General features: G+C 44.9%; 1 protein-coding gene across 1 annotated transcript in view; it reads right to left on the bottom strand.

Annotated features, from left to right (window-relative positions):
• LOC125748131 (signal peptide, CUB and EGF-like domain-containing protein 3) overlaps window positions 1-21,374 on the bottom strand; it is a 55,131-nt gene that overhangs the window by 14,739 nt on the left and 19,018 nt on the right. Inside the window, exons 4-8 of the mRNA XM_049023983.1 lie at window positions 14,855-14,989; window positions 8,356-8,478; window positions 7,385-7,501; window positions 2,478-2,585; window positions 60-182 (exon numbers count right to left, since the gene is read on the bottom strand). Of these exons, the coding sequence (XP_048879940.1) occupies window positions 60-182; window positions 2,478-2,585; window positions 7,385-7,501; window positions 8,356-8,478; window positions 14,855-14,989 (606 nt within the window). The remainder of the gene's footprint in view (window positions 1-59; window positions 183-2,477; window positions 2,586-7,384; window positions 7,502-8,355; window positions 8,479-14,854; window positions 14,990-21,374) is intronic.

The raw sequence follows: 21,374 nt of genomic DNA, 5'->3' as shown, positions 1-21,374 counted from the left end.
ATGTCATGGTGGAGGAGGGCAGTTCTCCATTACTGAATGGCTTAGGGGCGGGGCCTCACCTTGGCATGTCCTCTCATTGGTCAGAAGCTTGTAGCCTTTTCTGCAGCTGCATTCGAAGCTTCCCACAGTGTTCCGGCAAACATGGTCGCACCCAGCATTGCCCAGCTGGCACTCATCGATATCTGGGATGAGGAACACATTCAGAGGGATAGATACCTACTCAGGCCCACCCTGCAGAAGCTAGTCAGGGTTGTCAAAATAGGGGTAAGAAACAAAAATGGGAGTAGAAGTAGGAAATATGAATCTTCAGCCGGTGGAAGGGAGGTTCAAACAGTCTCACTTTGCTTCGTATCCAAAATAACAAGGTAATTAAAAAAAGAATCAAAATAGAGCAGCGGTAACCCTCTTCCTGAACCCACACCTGGTCTCAATAGCTAAACTTTATCCTCCCATTCACTATAAGAATAGGGAGGGTATAAATCGGGTGGGGGTTTCAATTCACCCGGGAATGCTGGCAGGGAGTTAGTGGATGGCTCCTCTAGAAGATACCTGTGGCTCGCTCCTTTGCCGTGTTATTTCTCAGACCTAAGCCAGTTCTCCTTTACAATGGCATACGACTCTGGGTAAGCATCGGAGGATACCGTGGTCTGCCGGGGGTGGGGGTTTGTGGAAGGAGCCGTTCAAGGGCAGGGTGGGAAGAAAGAGAGAGGAACAAAGGCAGAGCAGATGGAGACGAGGGAGAATGCATGGGGGGCACTGGACATTGCTCACGCACTTGGTTAGCTGGGTCCTCGGGGGTGGGGGTGGGGGGGTCCATTCATAAGGCCAGGATGTGTGTATGCACACTTCCAAAGCTGAGGACCACCACCCATGCTGAGGCTATTAATATATCTGTGTGTGTGGGGAGGGGGGTGGAGGCTGCAGCAGGGGACTAAAAGGCTTACAAGACCACCCCCTGGCCTGATGTCCCACACAGGGCTTCTGGATGTAGAGGAAGTCCAGTCACGGGTCATGTCTGGGAGTTCCGCTTTGGGGGAGGCGCACGCAACCTGATATGTTCTCCGACAAATTCAGGGGGCATGGAATTGAGGAACAGCCCTTGATGTCTGGGACTTGATGTCCTGGCACACATATCCTGCCCCCAGCTGGTCTGGTTTATCCCTTTTTTCGACCGCAGATCACACTGATTCCGGATTCCGATTGGTCTGTTCCTCCGGGCTTCTCCCAGGATGTTTCAGATTACGTTTGAATCACCGCTGTAAATGAGTCATTAGGCTGAAGGGATGGCTCATCTGGACAAAGTTAAGCACGTTTAAAACTTCACCCCGCCATGGATGGGTTCTCCCCTTGAGGCCTAGCGGCAGGCTATCACCTCTTCTTATAGGAGAATATTATTCTCTTCTGTTTTAAAAGCTGAAAAGCCTGAAGTCTGAATAAGTCGGGGTGTTTCACCAATGTCCAACAGCAGTGCTGTACTGGTGAGAAGCAGGATGATCCCAACAGCAAATTTCGGCAAGACCTGGATTCCCCTTCTGGAAATAGACCACCCCCCACCCCCCCCCCCACTTAACTCTAGCTTTATCTTGCTTTAAAGCCTAACAGCCACCGAAAAAAACTTTGTAAACAGGATAGATGCAACAGCTGGAAGTTAGGCAATGCCGTCAACATTCAGTGGTTTCTGATAGCTAACAGTTTTCACAACCCTTCTCAAGTCACTGGTCAAGTCATTTATGTTTCAACAGAAGACTAGATCAAGAACATGGTCTGTCAGGTCAGAAAGTGAAATAGTAGGGAGTTCTGACAGTGATGCAGAAGGTTTGGCAAGTAGGGGGTGAGGAAGAATGTTGGGGAGGATAGTGTAAAAGGTGAAGTACTGTAGAAGATACGATTTCTTTTTTTCTTTTTTGCAATTTGTACAAGCAGAAGTTCTTTGGTTTTTACATAACATGGTTTGCTCTTCTATGAGAGTTTGGGTCAGGGCACGTCAAGTTCAGTCATTTTATGACACCGCTGGAGCAGTTTTTTAGGGTTAAAGATCTTGCTCAAAAGCTCTGTAGTCATATGATCAACTTAGGCAGCCATGGGATTTGGTGGTTAACAATCTGGTCACAGACATGTAACCCACAAAGCCACAAACCACACCAACTGGCAAGAGAGGCAGGTTTAGAAGGTAAAAACTGGGAGGTGAGAGGGTGCAGGGGATAAAGTGGAAGGTGGAAGGAGTGGGTACAGGGTGTAGGAGGTGAAGTGGGAAGTTATAGACTGAAAGGGAGGTTAAGGAGCATAAAGGTGATTATACACAGGGCAACTTTCTGAGCAATGTTGCCAGGCAACTGCCAATCGCCCAAGACAAAGGGAAACTCATTTGGATCTGGATGACCGCAAAAATAAAGTAAAAGCAACATTGTCCAGCAACACTGGCCAAAAAGTAGCCCCGTGTATCAGATATCAGAGTAGATGGTCAGAAAATGCTATACCTTTGCAGGTGTTCTGCTCTGGTATCAGGGCGAAACCCACGGGACAGCTGCATGTCATCTGGTCATGGCAGGAGCTGTCACAATGACTGCTGCCTGTGGAACATGTGTCTGTGGGAACAGGCAAGGAGAGGTCAAACACTACAGACAGACACAATCCAAGGGAACAATCAGCACTGCAAACCATCCAAAGAACATGCTTTCACACAGCATTCCATACTTTAGGTCGCCCTGTACCAAGCAATCAAAAATCAGAATAGTGAAAAACAAACTAGGTGGACAAGACCTCTTGTGTCTGTAAGGAATCAAAGAGCTGGACAGGTCCTGGGAGCCTTCCGGAATGTCTATGAACCTTGTGCCCACAGTCAGCCAGTCATGGAGGACACAGTCCGAATCTAGCACTGTCTCGGCTGTCACATATCACAGAAATTAGCATACAGAAGACAGCAGAGGAGACTGAATTTGACCTTTTATGCTGATTTTTCTGAAAATAAAGCAAAGCCGAGAGAGGCCAGGGTCAAAGATGGTGCACGTTGGATCTATTTTATTTATAATGCAGCTTATAATCAATTCAACGATTTTCCACTTACACGCCACGCGAGTATGAAAATGCAGAGTACATCAAAAAACACACTGCTCTCCATTTATAACTGAATCATTGTATTCTATTCCAGCCCACAGAGTCAGGAAAGGCAATTTCAGCTGGAGTGTGTGATTAGTGGAATGGGATGTTTTAGAAACCAGCAGAGGCTCACAGGTGGATTGAACCCGGGGAGCAGAAATTTACAGATAAGTGGCGGTGAAATCATCACTGAATTGAGCCATTCTTGCTCAGTAGCCGTGCTCTTCTTTGTGTTAGACTGGCGATGGAGCCTTACGAAAGAAAGCTGAGCTGCTAAAAATCCCAAACATAAACCGTAATAGTACAACACCCCCTAAAAAATGACGGGCAGGAGGCATGGATGTCCTGGAAGAGGGGTGGGGGGCATGGGGGGGGGGCAGTCATTTCCAGTCCTTATATAAAATTAATCTAACATCTGAGTTGAACACTGATTCTTTCACATATATTTTCCTACATTACAGCTATCAGCACAGACCTTACTGTTAACCTGGTAAAGTACTTACCAGACCACCCACTTTTTTATGTATATTAGCTCTACCTGCTTAATAAATACTTATCCATATTTATCAATACTTAATTATCTACCTACCTATCTATCCATCCATTTTCTGTACCCACTTCTTTTGTTCAAGGTCACAGGAGGAGCTACAGAAGATAAAACATCCTACAGCGCAAAGTAGCCTGAACAGGGCAATATTTAATTGCATTTAGATAAATACTAATAAATTATATGTACATCACTATCATAAATATTCACATTTATTTTGTTTAGCGGAGACTTGAGTCCAAAATGATAATGCAAATAAGCACAACAAGTAATGCAAATAGCACAATACAAACATACGGCTGTCAAGGAATCGATTGTTAGTTATCTGTTGTGTACCTATGAATCTATTATGTTGAATTCATGGAGCCATGGAAAGAGAAAGGAGTTCTGGTGGAAACCGCAAGAGTGCCGGACTGCATCAGGCAGAAACATACTTAGTTAGCGGCACTCAAGTGCTACTGGCGGCTGTAGAAGTTCTTTACTGGCTAACACCCCCAGTGGGTAAATTTACACCTGAAATGGGTCAGTGGCATTCAAAATAAACACTGCAAGAGCACGGCCCATTAAGAGCCCATTAGGAGTTTATCACTAAACACTGGACCGTGACTTCAGGATCCTTCACAGATGTGCTCCTGAGTCACATTCAAAGGCTTGTTTGCTTCGTTTCTCGGTTCTGTAGATTTTATTTCTCCCTTATCAGCGATTGTTTATACATGAGATGCTCTTGTAGTAAGCGACAGTCACCGTACATCTGAGGGTTATGAGATACACAGGGTCGGCCGCTAAAGGCCACCACCTTAATTGTGCGTTACAGCGTCTAGACTGATCGGGAGGATCGCTGTGGAGATCTTTCGCATGGTTCGGGGTCGGGGTCATTGCTCGAGCCTCGTTGTTTGTTTCCACAACAGTTAGACCCCATCCCCACATCAAAACCACTTTCCACGAGACGCCCAGAATGTGGTCGATGGAAAGCTGAGGCACACGGGTTGATTCGATTTCCTGAGCTACACGCTAGGAGATACAGGCACTGGATGTGATGAGCAAGAAATGAGGCACAGGGGACAGGTCTGGTTCATCCTGGCAGTATACGACGTGCTTAAGATTACAAACCAACAAATATTTATGCTGTTGACTGCATGATTGTTTATAGAACGTGTGTGGCCTTTGTCTTAGGCTCTCAGTTTAGATATTTACTGCTTGCTGACAGTTTGAGGTTATGGCCCAGCACGCGAGGTTGTCTGCCATCAGTGAGATTCTCTGGAAGTTCCTGACACTCTCTAAATAGCCCCCTACGAATCATGGGATGGAAAACCAAATCTTTTCCCTGCATGGGTCACCTCTGGCAGTGACTCCTTTGTCCATGGTATATTGTCAGAGAGAGTAAGGACAGATATTAGATGGATGAAAAGAGTAAGAGCACTCATCTCTCTAACACCTCCACAACATTCTGAAACATGCATACAGTACAGACACAACAGCAAATGGTGTAGTGATGATAAACACAGGCTTGCAGCCTTGAATTTTGCTGGTTAAGTTCCCGGGAAGGGGCCCGTAGTTGTACCCTTGAGCTAGGCAATTAACCTGAATTACCTCATTAAATGTCAAGCTGTATTAAGAGGCCGCTAACTTCAGACAGCTACTCAAGCACCTATAATGAATAAAAGATAAACTTCAGCAAACTGCTAGAGCGAGTAGTTCTGGAGAGTCACGCTCTACGCTGGCCGTGTTAAACGCCATCCTGATGCTTCAAAAGGAGGACAGACAGAAAAGGGAATTGCTCAGACTTGCAATGCGTAGCGAGTCAGATGAGGCAGCCTGCCAGTAGCTGAGGAGCGGGATGAGATCCAGGGAAATCAGACAGGAGCCAGGGACACTGCTGGTTTCAGAAATAGCCCTGGAGAGATGAGGATTTAGGTTATTTAGAGCCAGACTTGTCCCCTACCTGTCCCGTTCTTGAAATGCAAATGAACTAGGGCCCATGGGTCCATCCGGAAACAGCCACCGGTATGACTAGAGTGACACCGCAAAAAATTCCACTCCTTCTCAGGCCAGGTAGCTGGCAAAAATTCTTCCCCGTCGCTGCTAAAATAACATCATCGGCTCTTAGGAAAGAAAGGCTCAAGCTGCTGAAGCGCTATATCGGGGAACCGAGCTTTGAGCTCTTATGTGGGAGATTTCTGAAAGCATTTTGACAGAAGAAAAGACTGACAAAACCCGGGGACGCCCAGAAACCAAACGGCATAAGACCCAACAGCCATATTTCTTCTGGCAAAAGGCTGAAATGAACCATCAGGTTATTAACAAAAAGAGTTTGAGGGGTTGATCCATTTAGTAACATCGCACCATCTCGAACTTCTGAAAACAAACGGGGTCATTAGTGGGGCAGGTGTGCATTACTCCCCGGACGACACCCTCGGAAGAGCAGGGGAGAACAACTCCCTCAATGTCAAAATAAATAGACAGAGTTAAAAAATCCAGATTTCAGCTTGAAGGGCACCTTGGTTTGGAAGCAGCATTCATTCATCATCGAGCCTCCCCGCATGTCATTTTTCCATACACAGAAGGATTAACTTTGTCCAGAAAATATTTTTAAAATACCAGAATATGTTCCTCAATGTCTATGTTTACGTTCACAGAAAATCTAACATTCCAGGTGATACAGGCCAAGGAAAGAGTTACAACACATCAGCACGCCGTGGCCACGATGTTCTGACAGGCGCTGCGGCCGATGGGACAGAGGAGCAGTGGGAGGGAACCATGCAAGCTGTCAGTTCTGCTCAGCGAAGGAACACAAGCTGGCGGCGGGGGGACATCTTTAATGAGGGCCACCGACATCTAGCAGACCAGGCCTATGATCTGCAGCACTTACAAGAGGCAAACTAGATTTAGCAGCTTAAAAAATATCCAAAAATATTACAGGTTGGATCCTAGACTTTGATCTAGGGCCTCGCTGCAAGCTGATCAAGTTGAATACAATAACCACTGCATGAACATTCTGCCAGCAAAACATTACAATATTCAAAGGTGAAATGGAGATTTATGCACAAACACATTTATGATTTATCAATTTTGTTTAATAGTAAACACAGGGCAGCACAAAAGCTAGACAGAGGCCCTGAAATTCGCATCCCCCTGTTGCATTGGGAATTAACTTGTGGCACACATACAAATACCCTCCAGCTAACAGACCGGCCACGCACACATACAAATGCCCACCATATACACACCTGCTTACAATGGACACTAAGATATATTTTCAATTCATTTCAACCGAAAGGGAAAGACAAATTTTGCACATACTGAAACAATTTCAAATTCCCAGATATTTTTTTCGATAAAAAAAGTGTGTAATGTTTTGTGTAAAGTCTTTAAAATTGATAGAGGAGATTCTTGTGGACCCCAGCATGATAGGTAGCTGGGGGCTCTGTGGGTTGAAGTACAGACCAAAGATCCGGTGCAGGCCAGGGTGACTGATCCGGAGCTGATTGCTGTCACGACAACCATGCAACACTAATACTGATTTGAAAAGCAATCAAATGTGACTTTTTTTATTTTTCAGTGCTAGCTGAGGGCTCCCGGCAGAGGGCTAGCGAGGACAGGTGATGGGATCATCAGACGAAACGCGACGTACCTCAGCTATACCAGTGCCACGATCCCCGCGTGGGAGCCCAGAGGAGAATCAGGCCGTTTGACAGGCGACTCCCACGAGCCGCTTCCCGAGGACCACAGGGTCGCACTCACCCACACAGGTTTTGCCATCGGAATGAAGTGTGAACTTCATGTGGCAGCTGCATTTGGGCCCCTGGTCTGTGTCTTCACAGATGTGCTGGCAACCCCCGTTGCCATAGTTACATGTCACTGCCAGGGAGAATAAAGAGAAGGGAAGAATGCACTTTCAAGATAGCAGCATAGATATGAGAAGCGCAAGGCGGCGTTGTATAACCTAATCTAACACCATACTTTAAGATGCCTGTACTTGAAGTATTTCTGTGTTTGCATTAAAACAGGCTGAGGGCAGTGTGTTAATTGAGCGATGGATGGGCGAGAAAAGGAGAGTTCCCTAGAAAGTTCCGGAATAGGCCCCTTGCCCAGCCGGCCAGTGGCGGCGGCTTCCTTCTTTAAAGTTCTCTGTCTGCATTCCGCAGCTGTCGTCCGGACGACCTGCTGTGACCGCTTGTTTTGGTTCCATTAATGAGCCCAGAATGAGCGGTCGATTCAAGTACCTGCTGTTTGTTTGACCCATCTTGACTCTCCTGAATTATCTCTATGCCAGCGCTCTGTTCGTATTGACTGAAAGTCTGAAACAACAACTGTATCCTTTTTTTGCGCCCAAAACAATTAAGTATCAAATGTAACTACGATCAATAATAATTTGAATACCACTTAGTTGAAGATTACTTAAATGCTCAGAGGTCTAAATTAATTAAATAAATGATCTGACTAATCGATTCCTACGATTCCTACATACTGCCCAAACCTTAAGCTGATCCATTTTATTTTTTACATGCAAAAGCATTTTTACATTTTTACATTTATTCCATCTCTAAGTATTAGTGTTATTTTGTAACACTGAAGTATAAATATTTCCACATAAAAAGCAATACCTTTATTATGATTTAATGGGCAGTTTGGACCCAAAACCAGTTATTATAATGATGGGATCATGTGATCTAGGCTATGGTGTGCTGGGATGTGGCCACTGGGTCACTCACATTTGCAGTCCTTGTTGTTGACCAGCTGGAAGCCCGGCCGACACTCGCAGGTGATGCCGCCCTTCGCTGTTTCCTGGCAGATATGGGCACAGCCGTGGTTCTTGTCCATGCAGTTCAGTCCCTCTGGTAGGAGAGAGAGAGCGAGACACTTTGCAGGGTCTAAAACTCATTACACTGAACAGATGTGGGGACCCAGACTTAGACACTCAGTGCAAAGCCTCTGGTGTCGGTCTCCCTTGGTTACTCCGAGAGTCGCTTCTGTCAGTGGTGCCTATTTTGAAAACTGCTTGATCCTGCGTTGGGGTGAACATCGCCTCCTAAGGAACGCAAATCTCCAAATGAGGTGTCTCATTTGCACCCATAACATCAATACCATGTTGAAGAACCTGTCACGGAATTCTAGGATAGATGTCTGAATAGAACAAACCCAGCATCTCAGCATGTTTTGTACACATTTGGTTAATAAGACAATTAAAAAGATCTTTAGATCCTGCTTTGAGGTCTCAAAGAAGGAAGGACTAAGCTGTCGTGTAGCCAGCACTGCTATCATTCACCCGCTTGCCAGTACTCTCTCCCACCTGTATCACTTAGCCTGTTATTTTATGTATTTTGAGTCTTCTAATCTCAGATTAAACCACAAGTTTACATTCCTTTTAGCCACGACCCGCAGCCATGTCTGAGGTGTAATTATAGAGATGACGTTAATGGATAATTTTGCTAAAGAAAATACATGAATACAACAAAAAAAGTAATAATAAAGGGCAAAATTATTCATATTTAAAAAATTGTCCTATAACATCCATAACCTCCCATATCATTACAACCTCTGCTTCCCAGTCACTCCAGCAGGACTCAGCCCTGACGTTTTACCAAAAGCTGACATAAAAGAACAGTACCCTTCATCCTATTGTCTGTCTCCTCTGGCAAAGAACAAAGATGCCTGAGTTTTCGGGATCTGCTTCGTGACGGAATGGCAGAGAAACAGAACATGGACTGCATATGCGGAGACCGGACTGATGCCATTTGGCTTTGCGGAATGTGTGTAAGTGTCCAAGCAGTGATATGCTGTAAAAGGCCCTGATCTGTAGGAGGCGCTACGCAGCCAATATGAGAAAAGCGAGATGACTATCTATATCCCTACGCATTTTCTAGGACTCCAGCTTGGATTGCAAGGATCATTAACTGTCTTTCATTGCCACCATCTTACCTGGAGCCCTTTCACCATCTCTGCAGGTCCATTCATCAAAATCGATTTGGCGGAAGACCAGGATCCTCAGGCCTTTGGCTTCCATGGAGGGCAGGAGATGAAGGCTGAAACAGCCATGCTGTCCTTGCTCTGGGCTCTCTCTCCTCAGCAAAGCAACAACTCATCCTCTATTAAGGTGGTGGCCCAAAGCTCCCATGTCGGGGAAATTTATCAAGGGATAAAGGAGAATAAGAGGCGCTGCACAGTGTTACTGAGGTCTCACAGGTACTTAGCTTTCTGCTCAGAGGCGCCATTTTGAGATTCCCCAACAGGTGCTGAGGCTCATGGGATATGAGAGCCTCCCATTTCCTGTTAGTGCATGGAAAGGCGGTCAAAACAAGTCCAGCTAAGAACTAACCCCTCACGAGCAAGAAAAATATGTCTCTGTAATAACAGCAGAGACTGCATGTGTGAAAAAGTCACCAAACGCTACCGATGTAAGATGAACTCCAATCAGAACCAAACGATTCACTTCTAAGTCCTTAGTCAACAGAAAGCCCAGTCATCATGGCCAGTAATTTAGTGTTTTGCACGTGTTCTGATCCAAAAATGAACTTGCTCTTACAGTTTCTACATGTTTCTCATCTTCAGAGAAAGTTAGTTGGCATTAGTAACATACAACAAGTATGCTAGAATGCTAATATGCAATAGCTTTACAACTTTCCTGGAGGTACATACACTGTGGCGTTTAAATAAACGCTGATAAAAATAAAGCATAATTGCTGCTCTCTGTAAACACTTGTCAGCTGTAGCTTGACGGTACAAAAATAACCAGCAGCTAAAACAACACCAACATATTTATTTCGCTGAAAGATGCGACCGACCTCGGTAGGATGGATAAACCGCCCATTACACAGCCGCTTGGTAACCGGCAACAGTGAAGTCAGATGGCAGAAATATGAAAACCTGGATGGGTTTTAACTAAGGGCAGTCCAGGTGGGGGCTACACAGCGGTGGTGGTTGAAGTCGCTCCCCATCGGTTCTGTGATGTGCTTTGGGTGACTTGAATAGCTTAATATAAATGTAACATTCATTCATCATAACTGATCTCTCAGTTTTAATCTGCTTCAATCGGTAAAGGTAAGGGGTCAGGTTACCAAAAGATGTTTAATGATAGAGGCAGATGTAGTGCCTTTCAATGGGGTACAATAGCAGGTTTTAGGCATAATGGTTTGGGTGTGTCAAAAGCGCCGCCCTGCAGGGCTTCCCGAGCCTGACAGTGTCGTATGCTGATTTGGTATGGTCCTCTACAGTACCTAACAAACATACAGCAACCTCCCAGGATCCCTGTGGAATCCACTAAAGCCATTCTCATGGTAAAAAGGACAGCAAAATTAGAATAGCATCCCCAACATTCTGCAAACTCAGTGCATGTTGCTGCTGAAGACATTATACTGAGAAAACAGACCCACCAAAACAGCGTTCGTCATAATGCGTTAAAGTTTCACCCAACCGCCAAGAAAATTTTATTTGTATCACAACGCCGGCCAGAAAGCCTTTGCGACGGGTGTCCTTATCAGCGTCCTGCAGCGCCACTAATATAACCTTAGCCGGCACAATCGGCTTGCCGCGGGTGGCAAAAGCGTGAGCTCAGAGGATCAAAGCGAGGCAGCCTGCAGCTGCGGCTGAATGCTGAGCAGACAGGAGCCGAGGGCCTTTCTAGGCGACACGCTGAAGTACCTGCCACAGTTCTTCATAATACTGCCAGATGTAAGAAAGCACTCCCGGCCCACAGGAGTCTCCGTCCAGTGCAGAAAAATGGGATTGCTGGCTATTGACCTCACTCCCCCCTCCCCCTCGACCCGCCTGTAAAGCGGAACTCGCCTAGGAGAGTGGAATCGCGTGCAAACGCGGCGAGGCCTTTTTCCGCAGGCTGAGGTTGGATTGGGGTCCCTGCCAAGGCTGCGGGAGAACCCTCAGACACACAGAGCTGCCTTGGGCTCTAACGGATCCTCTGCAGAGCTCTCAGCAGCCACGCTAGGTGAGTGTCCCTCAGTCACCACTCAAACCCCCACAAAATAAAACTTAAAAATGTGCCCGAACTACACCGATCGCTGCCAATTCCGGCCTTAAGCAACTACATTCACATCCTGCTGCACGAAACAAGCCAAATATGTTCAGAACAGCGTTTACTGTTTATAAAAGATTGTTTTTCTTTTCTTTTTCAATTCCTGTGTTTGCAGTGGAAACATCTCTGATGCCAAGGGCACTCGAAAACACGCTTGTTCGTGGGTAAGAGATGCTTGGCGTGGGCCTGGAATAAGGTAAGATGACTGGAGTACTGTTTGGGTACAGAGAGGGTGATTATCCACCTGGGATTGGTGGCCTGTGACTGTGCATGTTCTACCCTGAGTGTGAAACCCCTGTCCAGCAGGGCCTTGTCAGTCACACGCATCCCGCCATCTCCCGCTGCTCCGGGGAACAAAATGGCAGGTCAAAGCTAACAATATTTCTATCGTGACATTTGCCGAAAAAATCTGTGACATTAAAAATTACACCTCAGTAGCACATTACCATGGCAATGCCAAAAATTTGCATGGACTCCAGCTGAGGGGTACAAGGCAAATTTAAAAATGTCCTCTTAATTCTTCTTTCTTAAAATGGTATCCGACATATGTGGGTCACATATATTTTACATTGTGGGGACCAAACCTGTTATTTTGATGTTGTGGGAACCATTTTTTAATGTTTTAAAAATCAGTGAATGCAATCAAAAAATTAAAAATCAAAAGTCTTCTATTTTGTTTGGTTGCTTATGTTTAAGAGCTGGGTAGAGGTTAAGCTTGTCAAAGCTGGAATTAGAGTTTTTACCCATAGAAATGAATTGAGAGTCCCCACAAAGATATGAATACAAACATGTATGTGTGTGTGTGTGTGTGTGTGTGTGTCTTTAAGAGTCACCAGCACAGAGGGCCAAGCAGGACGCCACCTGGCAATGCCTCGCCGTCTCTCAGCGTGTCCGCCACGCCCGCTCAGCACCCGAGAATCGTGTAACGCTAGCGTCATGCTGAGGAACGGTCATGCTTCTTGTTCTCAAACGATCCAGCAGAACGGTTCCCCTGCTCAGGCACGGACTCTACGGTTTAACTTCAGCATCAATGGTTCTAATAACACATAAAAATAAATAAAATATAAGGATGGCTGGTGAACCAGTAGAGCAACTGCAAGGCTCAAAGGGATCCCCTCTAGTATCTGATCGCCGCTGAAAAAGCGAAGGTTGCGTTTCTTCATGCTTGCACATTACGCGGTAGGGCATCACCATGGCGATGCCGATTCTCCCAGGGACAAGCCTTATTTTGTTTGCCCATATTTTATTCCAGCCAGAAAGTAAAAAGTGCCTGAAAAATGTCCTTTTCCCTTCAGCGGTGACACTCAACATAAGTGCTTCTCTATTTTTTTTTTCAAACTCCTGTAGGCAAAATGAGTTTACAAGGGCTCTTCGGCAAGAAAACTCCTAACCCTTGGTATCAAACTATTATGGTTACCTTGCGTTCTTGAAGAGAAACAGAACAGTTTGATCTAGTACCGTGCCGTGGAATGTCTGTCCTGACCATCGCCATAACAATTGTTACCGTAGCGATTGTTGCTGTAACGATTGTTGCCACGTGCCTTTACCACGGTAGCCATTCGCTTGAGGGAATCCCTTTGATCGCACAGAAAGGTGCTGGATTTCCTTCCTCTGAGCATCAGAGAATAGCTAGAGAGCCGGTGCCGATGACAAGGAGCCCCTGGAATGGTGCTGTGCTGAAGGGAGCTGCCACCTTTGTCAGACAGGCTGCTTTTCCGAGAGCCCGAGGGCATTCAGCTCATTGGGAACAAAGTCAGCGCTGTTCCCGCAACTTGTCACCATGTTGCCATGGATATGCTAATCTGGTGCACCTTCCATGCTTGACGCCAAACACGAGCACATATGTACTGGCTTGTAGGGCGACGATATTCATGTTAATGTAGGTGTTAACGTAAAGCCAGCATTGGGCCCGTTTTTCACGAAACAGATGACGAAATCTTCCCGAAGAATTCCGAGGCTAAATTCACTTGCCGAGTGTTTTAATTAACCTTAAAAAAGAAAAACTAACAGCGGATACATTGTGGAAGTAGAGCATTTTGACCAAAAAAAGAGAGACACCGTGAACGACATGGTGCAGAAAAGAGTTTAACTCAAAGCTTGCATCTTATGTTTATGGTGCAATAGTGCAGCTGTTAACAACAGCTTTACTGGCTGTATATAAATCAATTAAGTATCACTGTTTCACAGATATGGGACAGATATTTTAGGGGTATGGTTTTATTCATCTGAAAAAAAAGATAATCTGGTTCAGCAAGACACTACAAATAGTCAGTTTAAAGGTAATTGTATGAACTTGGGGCAAAAGTGACTCTGATCACCCCAGATCCATGAAGAGATGTTACTAATCATATATGTTACCAAATCTGGAGGTTAGCAAGCACTGATATGACTTTTTATGGGTTTATTATTATTGTTATTATTATTATTATTATTATTATTATTATTAGTAAGACGATGTAGATGCTGCTAGCCTGCTATCCCAGGGTATGCAGAGAATCCATGAGGACCGTATTCTTCAGCTTTCCTGGTTAATGAATGATCAGCTAGGTCTTAGTTTGGCTCAACTGGAGATACTCTGTCAAATGTTCTTGTCATTGTCTTTGAATCTAATGGCCCCTTAATGCATGTTTTTTTCCCCCTGAAGTTAAGAACTTCAAAAAGCCAGTTGTCTTTGTCCACGACTTCACATGTGTTGTACTTGTATGAGAAGAAGGTGATTGCAGCCTAAGAGTAAAGTTCAGACTTTGTTTTGTGGACTGGCAGTATCCAAGGGCAAGCGGTGGACTTTGAGAAAAATACCTAACCACCAAACATTCTGAACCTTGTTAACTACTTCACTCTTGCCAGTGGAGAAAAATATTTCAAGTCAGTTGTGAAGTACCCAGTAGACAGCATAACAGACATCACCTATAGGCATTTTCTTCAATGGAAAAGCCCAAACTGTTTTTCATTGTGTTAGCAAAACATTTTCCTTTAGCTCAACTTAACCACTGGGAGGGTGAAGACAATGGTAGCAAAAACATCACAAACATCCCTCAGAACGACATGCAGCCCTTTGACTCAGCTGCACACGGATGCAGTTTGTTAAGCCCTCAAGAGTCCTGATTTAGATTTAGCCCTGGGCACTTCAGCTACCGAGGATGGAGAATTTGGGCAGCACTGAGAGTCCGGCGTTGCTGTTTTACCTTTGGGCCTCTGGATGCAGGTGTGCTGGTTGTCACTCAAGAAGAAACCCTCCCGACACCGGCAGTCGTAGCTGCCCATCATGTTGACACACACCTGCTGGCAGCCGCCATTGCCCTCCGAGCACTCGTCCACATCTGCAATCACAAAGACACGCATGCATGCGTTAGCCCAATTCTCCACTCTACCTCTACTGCGTCTCTGCCACATGCTACGTGCATTTGTCTATGGTGATGCTTTTCCCTGCTATTCATTCGTTGTGTCATCATTGGCTGCTATGCTTATTGTTTTGTGCCGTGTTTGTTGACCGCGACGGCCTGCAGGACGCAAGCGTTTGATCGTTCTATGTATACGTACCAGTAAACCTTGTTTCACTGGCCAGGAGACTAAAAACAAAGTCGTGGAGTCACATTCAGGCAAGACCATGTTTTACTTACATATTTCTGTGTTCGTCCAAATTTAATAAATGATTTAAAAAAAAAAAAAAAAAGGAAAATGTTACAATGGTACTGTCACGGTACAGGTCTCTGCTGAAGTATCTTACAAACACCTTGTGAGTCATTCCAATTCGCGACCACATGAATTACACAACGCCCACGGATCCTACCTACTGCTTTGCTTCATAGCAGAGCAGATACTAACAGTGCAGCCTATCTCAGATTTGGACCTGTAGCCTCCTCTGACACCCTTAGTGAAAGAAAAACCTTTTGAACAAAAGTTACATGAGGGCAATCAAGTTCTTGTTCCAGTCATGCTATGATCCCATTTTATGTCCCCCCAGCCCTGGTTCGACATCAGCAATGGTGAAGATAAAAAAGCAACCAAGTCTACAGGTGCCATCCAAAGCCCAAAAAGCACTAATCATCAGGCAAAAAATACCAGTGGTAATATTAGCTGTGCACTTTGAGAGCAAATTAAGATTTAGGTTAAAAACCTGCTTTCCAAATTAAATGTTTTCCTCTCACTTTGCTTCTTTGAGACTTTGAATACCTTCCTTACAGTAGACAGCAGACAGCCAGGGACGTCAGAGCTCAGGAAGGTGATCTGAGATTGATTTTGTTTCCTTTTATCCCACAGAAAGAGACCATTACTCTGCTCATGTAGATGATCTGTGATCTATTGTATTTCCTTTTGTCCAAAAAACAGAGTTCAGTACTCTAAGTTTGGAGGGTTATCTGAGATTGATTATGTTTCCTTTTGTGCTACAGACTGAGCCCAGCACTCTAGTTTGGAGAGTAATCTGAGATTGATTGTACTTCCTTTTGTCACACTAACCAAGGTCAGCACTCCAATTTAGAGAGGAATCTGAAATTGATAATGTTTCCTTATGTCACAATAGACGAGGTTGGCACTATAGTTGATATGATGATACCATTGTAGCCATGAAGACATGTGCTTTAGGACACTGAACAAAACCACATCATGTAAGCACTTATTCATTAGTGCTGTCCTTCTTGAGACTTTCATTATGCTGTAACGAGTAACAAGTATCTTTTGGAGTTTCATTTCTTCAGCTATTCAGAATTTAGTTTCACTGGGTATTCAGAGTAATGTTTCAGCCATTCAGCTTTTGTTCATGTTTGATTTGCCCATAAAACATGTCACGCTAAAGGTGAAAATCAGAATCAATTCTGAGACAATGCTCTTTTAAATTTGCTCATTTAAAGCAAGTTAAACAAAGTTTCAAATTAGGTTGCAAGCCTGTTCGCAGCGGTTGATCAGTGGATTTGGAACAATGGTTCAACCCAGTCTTCATTACAGTACTTTGACAAAACACAAATCTACTCCACCATGGTCCATAAGGACCCCGGGCTGCTCTTTCCCATTTACTTCCTCTACCATCCTTCTTCTCATGATATGATGCTCATTGTCATAAGCTGCAGAGTCAGACTGATTCCCTGAATTTTCCTGGTCTTAGGAAGCTAAGAAAGGATCCATCCATTTTCTATAACCGCTTATCCCATTTAGGGTTGGGGGGGGGGGGGCAGGAGCCTGTGGGCACAAGGCAGCGAAGAACCCAGGATGGGGGCCAACCCCTCACAGGGCACACTCACACAGCATTCACTCACACATGCACACCTATGGGCATTTTCATAGCTCTGATTATCTTCAGCGTGTTTTTGGACTGTGGGGGTGAACCGCAGAAACTGGAGGAGTCCCGATAATGACACAAGGGGAACATGCAGACTCCAAACATATGGAATGGCAGCGGAGACTCGAGCCCAGGCAACAGTGCTAACTACTGCACTGCCCCGCTAAGAAATTATCAACTGACTAAATCTTCAGCTCAGCAAGTTTTGTAATAACCCATCCATCCATCCACCCACCCACCCATCCATCCATCCATCCACCCACCCATCCATCCATCGATCCATCAATTCTCTACACACAGTTACTCTATTCAGGGTCGTGGGGGTTCAGAGCCTATCCCAGAAGCTACGGGCGGAAGACAGGAAATAACCCCGGATGGGCTGGATTTGAAATGATTGTATATATTATTAATATATACAGACTAAGAAATTGACAAGATAAACACTTGCATACAGTCCAATAAACTGGGTATTATATGAAATACGCACACATAGGATATGTGTTCCATCTATCACTTTCAATTCCATCCTTAATGAGAAAATTACACTCAGTCTCCTTTAGTGGCAGCAGCTGTACAGTGGTGGTCCAAGGGGGAACATGCATTACTCATAAAACAAAGGTTCTCTGTAATCACAGGTTGGGTCCAACAAGCACAAGTTCACCAAGACTAATGCAGTGTTTGTCATGAGCGGTGGAATGCAATTAGCTGGGGGAGATAATATAGTTCACCATGGCCTGCACATTAGTGACCCCTAGTGAAAGGTTGAACTGTTGCAGTTTTGCTGGGATACCATAAACCTTATGGTGAAACTGGGGGGTGGGGGGCGGGGGGTCTTCAAGATGACTAGAGAGGCTTGCCCATGGTCTGACCAAGCTTGACAGATTGTCCACCTCCTAAAATTTAACCCCAGAGAGTAACAGTGTGATGCTCCAGGTGTAGCTATGGGGGTGGGGGGTCTCTCATTTCCCGGCATGCAAACAGGCACAAACAGTCCTGGCACCAGGCCTGCAGTGACGCAGAAAACAAGACCCTCTGGCAAGGACAGTAGGGGAGGGGGTCTCGGCTAAAACAAGACACCAGTATCATTCTAAATCAAAGTGTAGCATTGCTCAGAGAAGGAAGGCTAATAAGACCAGTTGGCGTAATCTACTTCCTATTGGCTGCATTTACTGGTTCTCAGTAACCAGACTGTTAAATACACAGCGCAGGCGAAACCCAAAGCTTATCTGAGCCATCCTTTAGTACCCCTAACGCCCCAAGCCCATCCGCGGACATGGCACCTGGTAGGACGCATGTCCCCAAACAATACATGGCACGTAGCTTACTGTACACGGCGAAGAAAACCAGGACCGAAGGATGCTGTTCTCCGCTTCTGACCACGAGTGGAAATATGAAAATAAAGGCCTTTCCCGAGAAAAACATCCCCTCAGTTCCCCTAAACATTTACTAACAAGAGTCTTGTTTGCAGCCCTCATGCGCTGTCATAGAAAGTAAACAATGCGGAGTAATATTTGCCATTTTTGCCGGGAAACTTCCTCATTCGTGATGAGCTGCCTGGTCCACCAGCAGCACGAAGCCACACGCTCAGAATTGCTGACAAACATAAGACATAAGTCAGCTGTAATTGCACCTTCAATCTTCGATTTTTCCTGCTCTTCGGCGATATAGCAATGAAATCCTTGCCCTTACTCATGTGATCATCAAAAGAGTAACACCATTCAACAGAAAGCTATCAAGGGATGGCTAAGTCTGCAAATAAAAAATTATATATATATATATATATATATATATATATATATATATATATATATATATATATATATATATATATATATATATATAGTCCAATGACAGGGTTTGGAATGGAATATTCGGTTGTTGATATTGATAAACTCTTCTATCAGAAAGCACAGGAGGATTTCACTGTTGAAAGTATTATATCCGTCTCTGAGATAACAGCAAGGAGTGGGGGGGGGGGAGTCAGGGGGAGGGTTTAAGGTAAACAAGCAGAAGGAAAGTTATTAAAAACGCAGTGGTCACTGAACCAGGTTTAACCGGAATTGCATTGACTCATTCTTCTTCCGAGAAGTGGGACCTATGCCTGCGTAAACCTCAAACAAGCATTATTGTTTGGACCTTAATCTTCAAGGACAGAGATTCTGCCAGGATTGCGTGAGATCAGGAGATGGGGGGGGGGGGCTCAGATTGTGTCTTGCAGACAATGGGTTGAGAGCCGGCAGCCTGTTCCCTGCCTGCTTCAAATAACCGTTTTTGGACGACGCGATCCATAAATTTCTGTGATAAATGAACCTTGTTAATGTCATCTTGGCCGCCTTAGATGTTTCCCGAAGGACCCCAGATGCTGGACTGGGGTGCCAAGTGTTCATTTTTTGTTAACAGGTCAGAGCACGAGGCGAACTCAGTACCAGCTCAGAACAGGACAAGAAGAATGAGCGTTTTCATAACTCGTTCTCATGTATCTGAGACCTGTCAAGACATGAAGCTCACCTGGCAATCAGATTTAAAGCCTTTCAGCTCCTTTCCACCACAGCAGTGCATTTCTTGGCCAATGTGAGATCATCTTCATGTGGACTGGGGTCATTTCAGTCTGATTGACAATATTGCAAACGTGATGCATTGATACACTATGTTTAAATTGCTACTTATTTGGTTTTTATACATCTAGCTGACTGGCCGTGTGTCAGGGTCGGTGCCTCTCCTGGCTCTGTGCCATCTGTTTTCTCCCTGTTTGGCCAGCAGTTCCCGCTGGCCATCCCCTTTGATGTTCCCCTAGTGTTTTGCCCTGCTTCCTGGGTTGCCACATAGCTCAGTGGGTTGACTATATAGTTCAGAGGCTGATGTCCTTCTGGCAATAAGTTTGAGGCTGCCTAACCTTTATGTTATGTTTTGGTTTTATTTTATCCTCTGGTGTCTGTATGGTATTTTGTCTTGTTAATGGTTACCCTGCCTTGTTTAGTTTTGTTCTGTTTTACTGTCTTCCTTGATTCCTCTTAGTGTTGTTATCCTTCTTAATGCTTGTTCGTAGCTGTACTGTCTCCCTGTCTTGCTGTATGCTTCTTAGTCATAGTTATCCCGTGTTTGTAGTTTCCTGTGTTTTGTAACTACCCTTGGTAGTTTAGTTTTGACCCCTCACAGTCCCTTTTATTTTCTGATTCCCCTTTGTGTTCTTTTGAGTTTAATAAAGTCTTCCGTTTGTTGGAGCCCCTCCGCTGAATCGTTCCTTCTTCATGATGCCACGCTGTAACACCATGCTGATCCCGAGATGACTAGAGATTCACCTCCTCTGCCCTGGCTCCCAGCCCACAGTGGCTCTCTCTGGCGATCCTCCATTAAACCACCTGATAAGTATCCTGGTGTGACCTGGCTCTATTACTACCCTTAATCTCCTGACATTGATAGGCCGATTCACCAGCCACGGGAGCAGAAGTTGCACAGCAAAGCATGGGTCTGTCCGTTTTAACGTCAGCACATCATAGCACCCTGTCACACTTGGTGAGGAACCTCTCCTTCATCAGAAAAATGAGGAGGCTGCTGGTGAGACACAGAAGCCAAACAGGACCTGTCAACAGCCCACCTTGCTTTCTTGGATCATCTGAAATCTGCGAGTGTCCATTACTGTACGGCAATCCGCTAAACACAAAAGCGGACTTTTTAAATGTGATTAACGATCCAGTTTCCACGGTTTTCTTAGGGTTGCCTTTAGCGTATTCATCTCCCCGAGCTGCCATGATGCTCTTGAAAAAAATCTCCTTTGAAGCTTGAATCCAGGGAAGGCAGGTGACCGACTGTTATTCATTCTTGGAGATGGTAAATGACAGGAAGCAAAAACTGACAATTTTACAGGAAAACTATTCCACTTCAGGCCCTGCAGCACTTGGGACCCAGAAATGTATGACAGCTAAAGTTACATGGATGGAATTTGGTTTGTTTTTTTGGCTCTCAATTGTATTTCTATTCCACAAACAAGTTCTGCTGGATTGGCCTCTGACAGAATAATTTTTCAACTCAGAACTATAGAGGTTTTGTCCATATCAGATCAAATCTGGTATTAAAATATTGTCTCCATTCTATACAATGCTGCTATTATCTATTTGACACTCCCATCAAAAACCATCACTGATCCACTTAACGAAACACAACAGCAACATCTCTGTTAAGGAGCAGACCAGTATCATTTCCACTGAAGATCAGACCACCATCATTCCAGTTAAGAAACCACAACAGCAACATCTCTGTTAAGGAGCAGACCACCATCATCTCAACTGAAGATCAGACGACCGTCATTCCAATTAAAAAACCAGGCCAGCATAGTCTCTATTAAAGAGTGGAGCACCATCATCTGTGATAAAGCACCCGATGACCATGTGTGTGCCACAGATCCTGTGTCCACACACACTGATACACTCCCA

Source organism: Brienomyrus brachyistius, chromosome 8, assembly GCF_023856365.1.
Source record: "Brienomyrus brachyistius isolate T26 chromosome 8, BBRACH_0.4, whole genome shotgun sequence".
NCBI lineage: Eukaryota > Metazoa > Chordata > Actinopteri > Osteoglossiformes > Mormyridae > Brienomyrus > Brienomyrus brachyistius.
The sequence above is the reverse complement of the archived record's forward strand: the minus strand, read 5'-3'. Positions and strand labels throughout refer to the sequence as shown.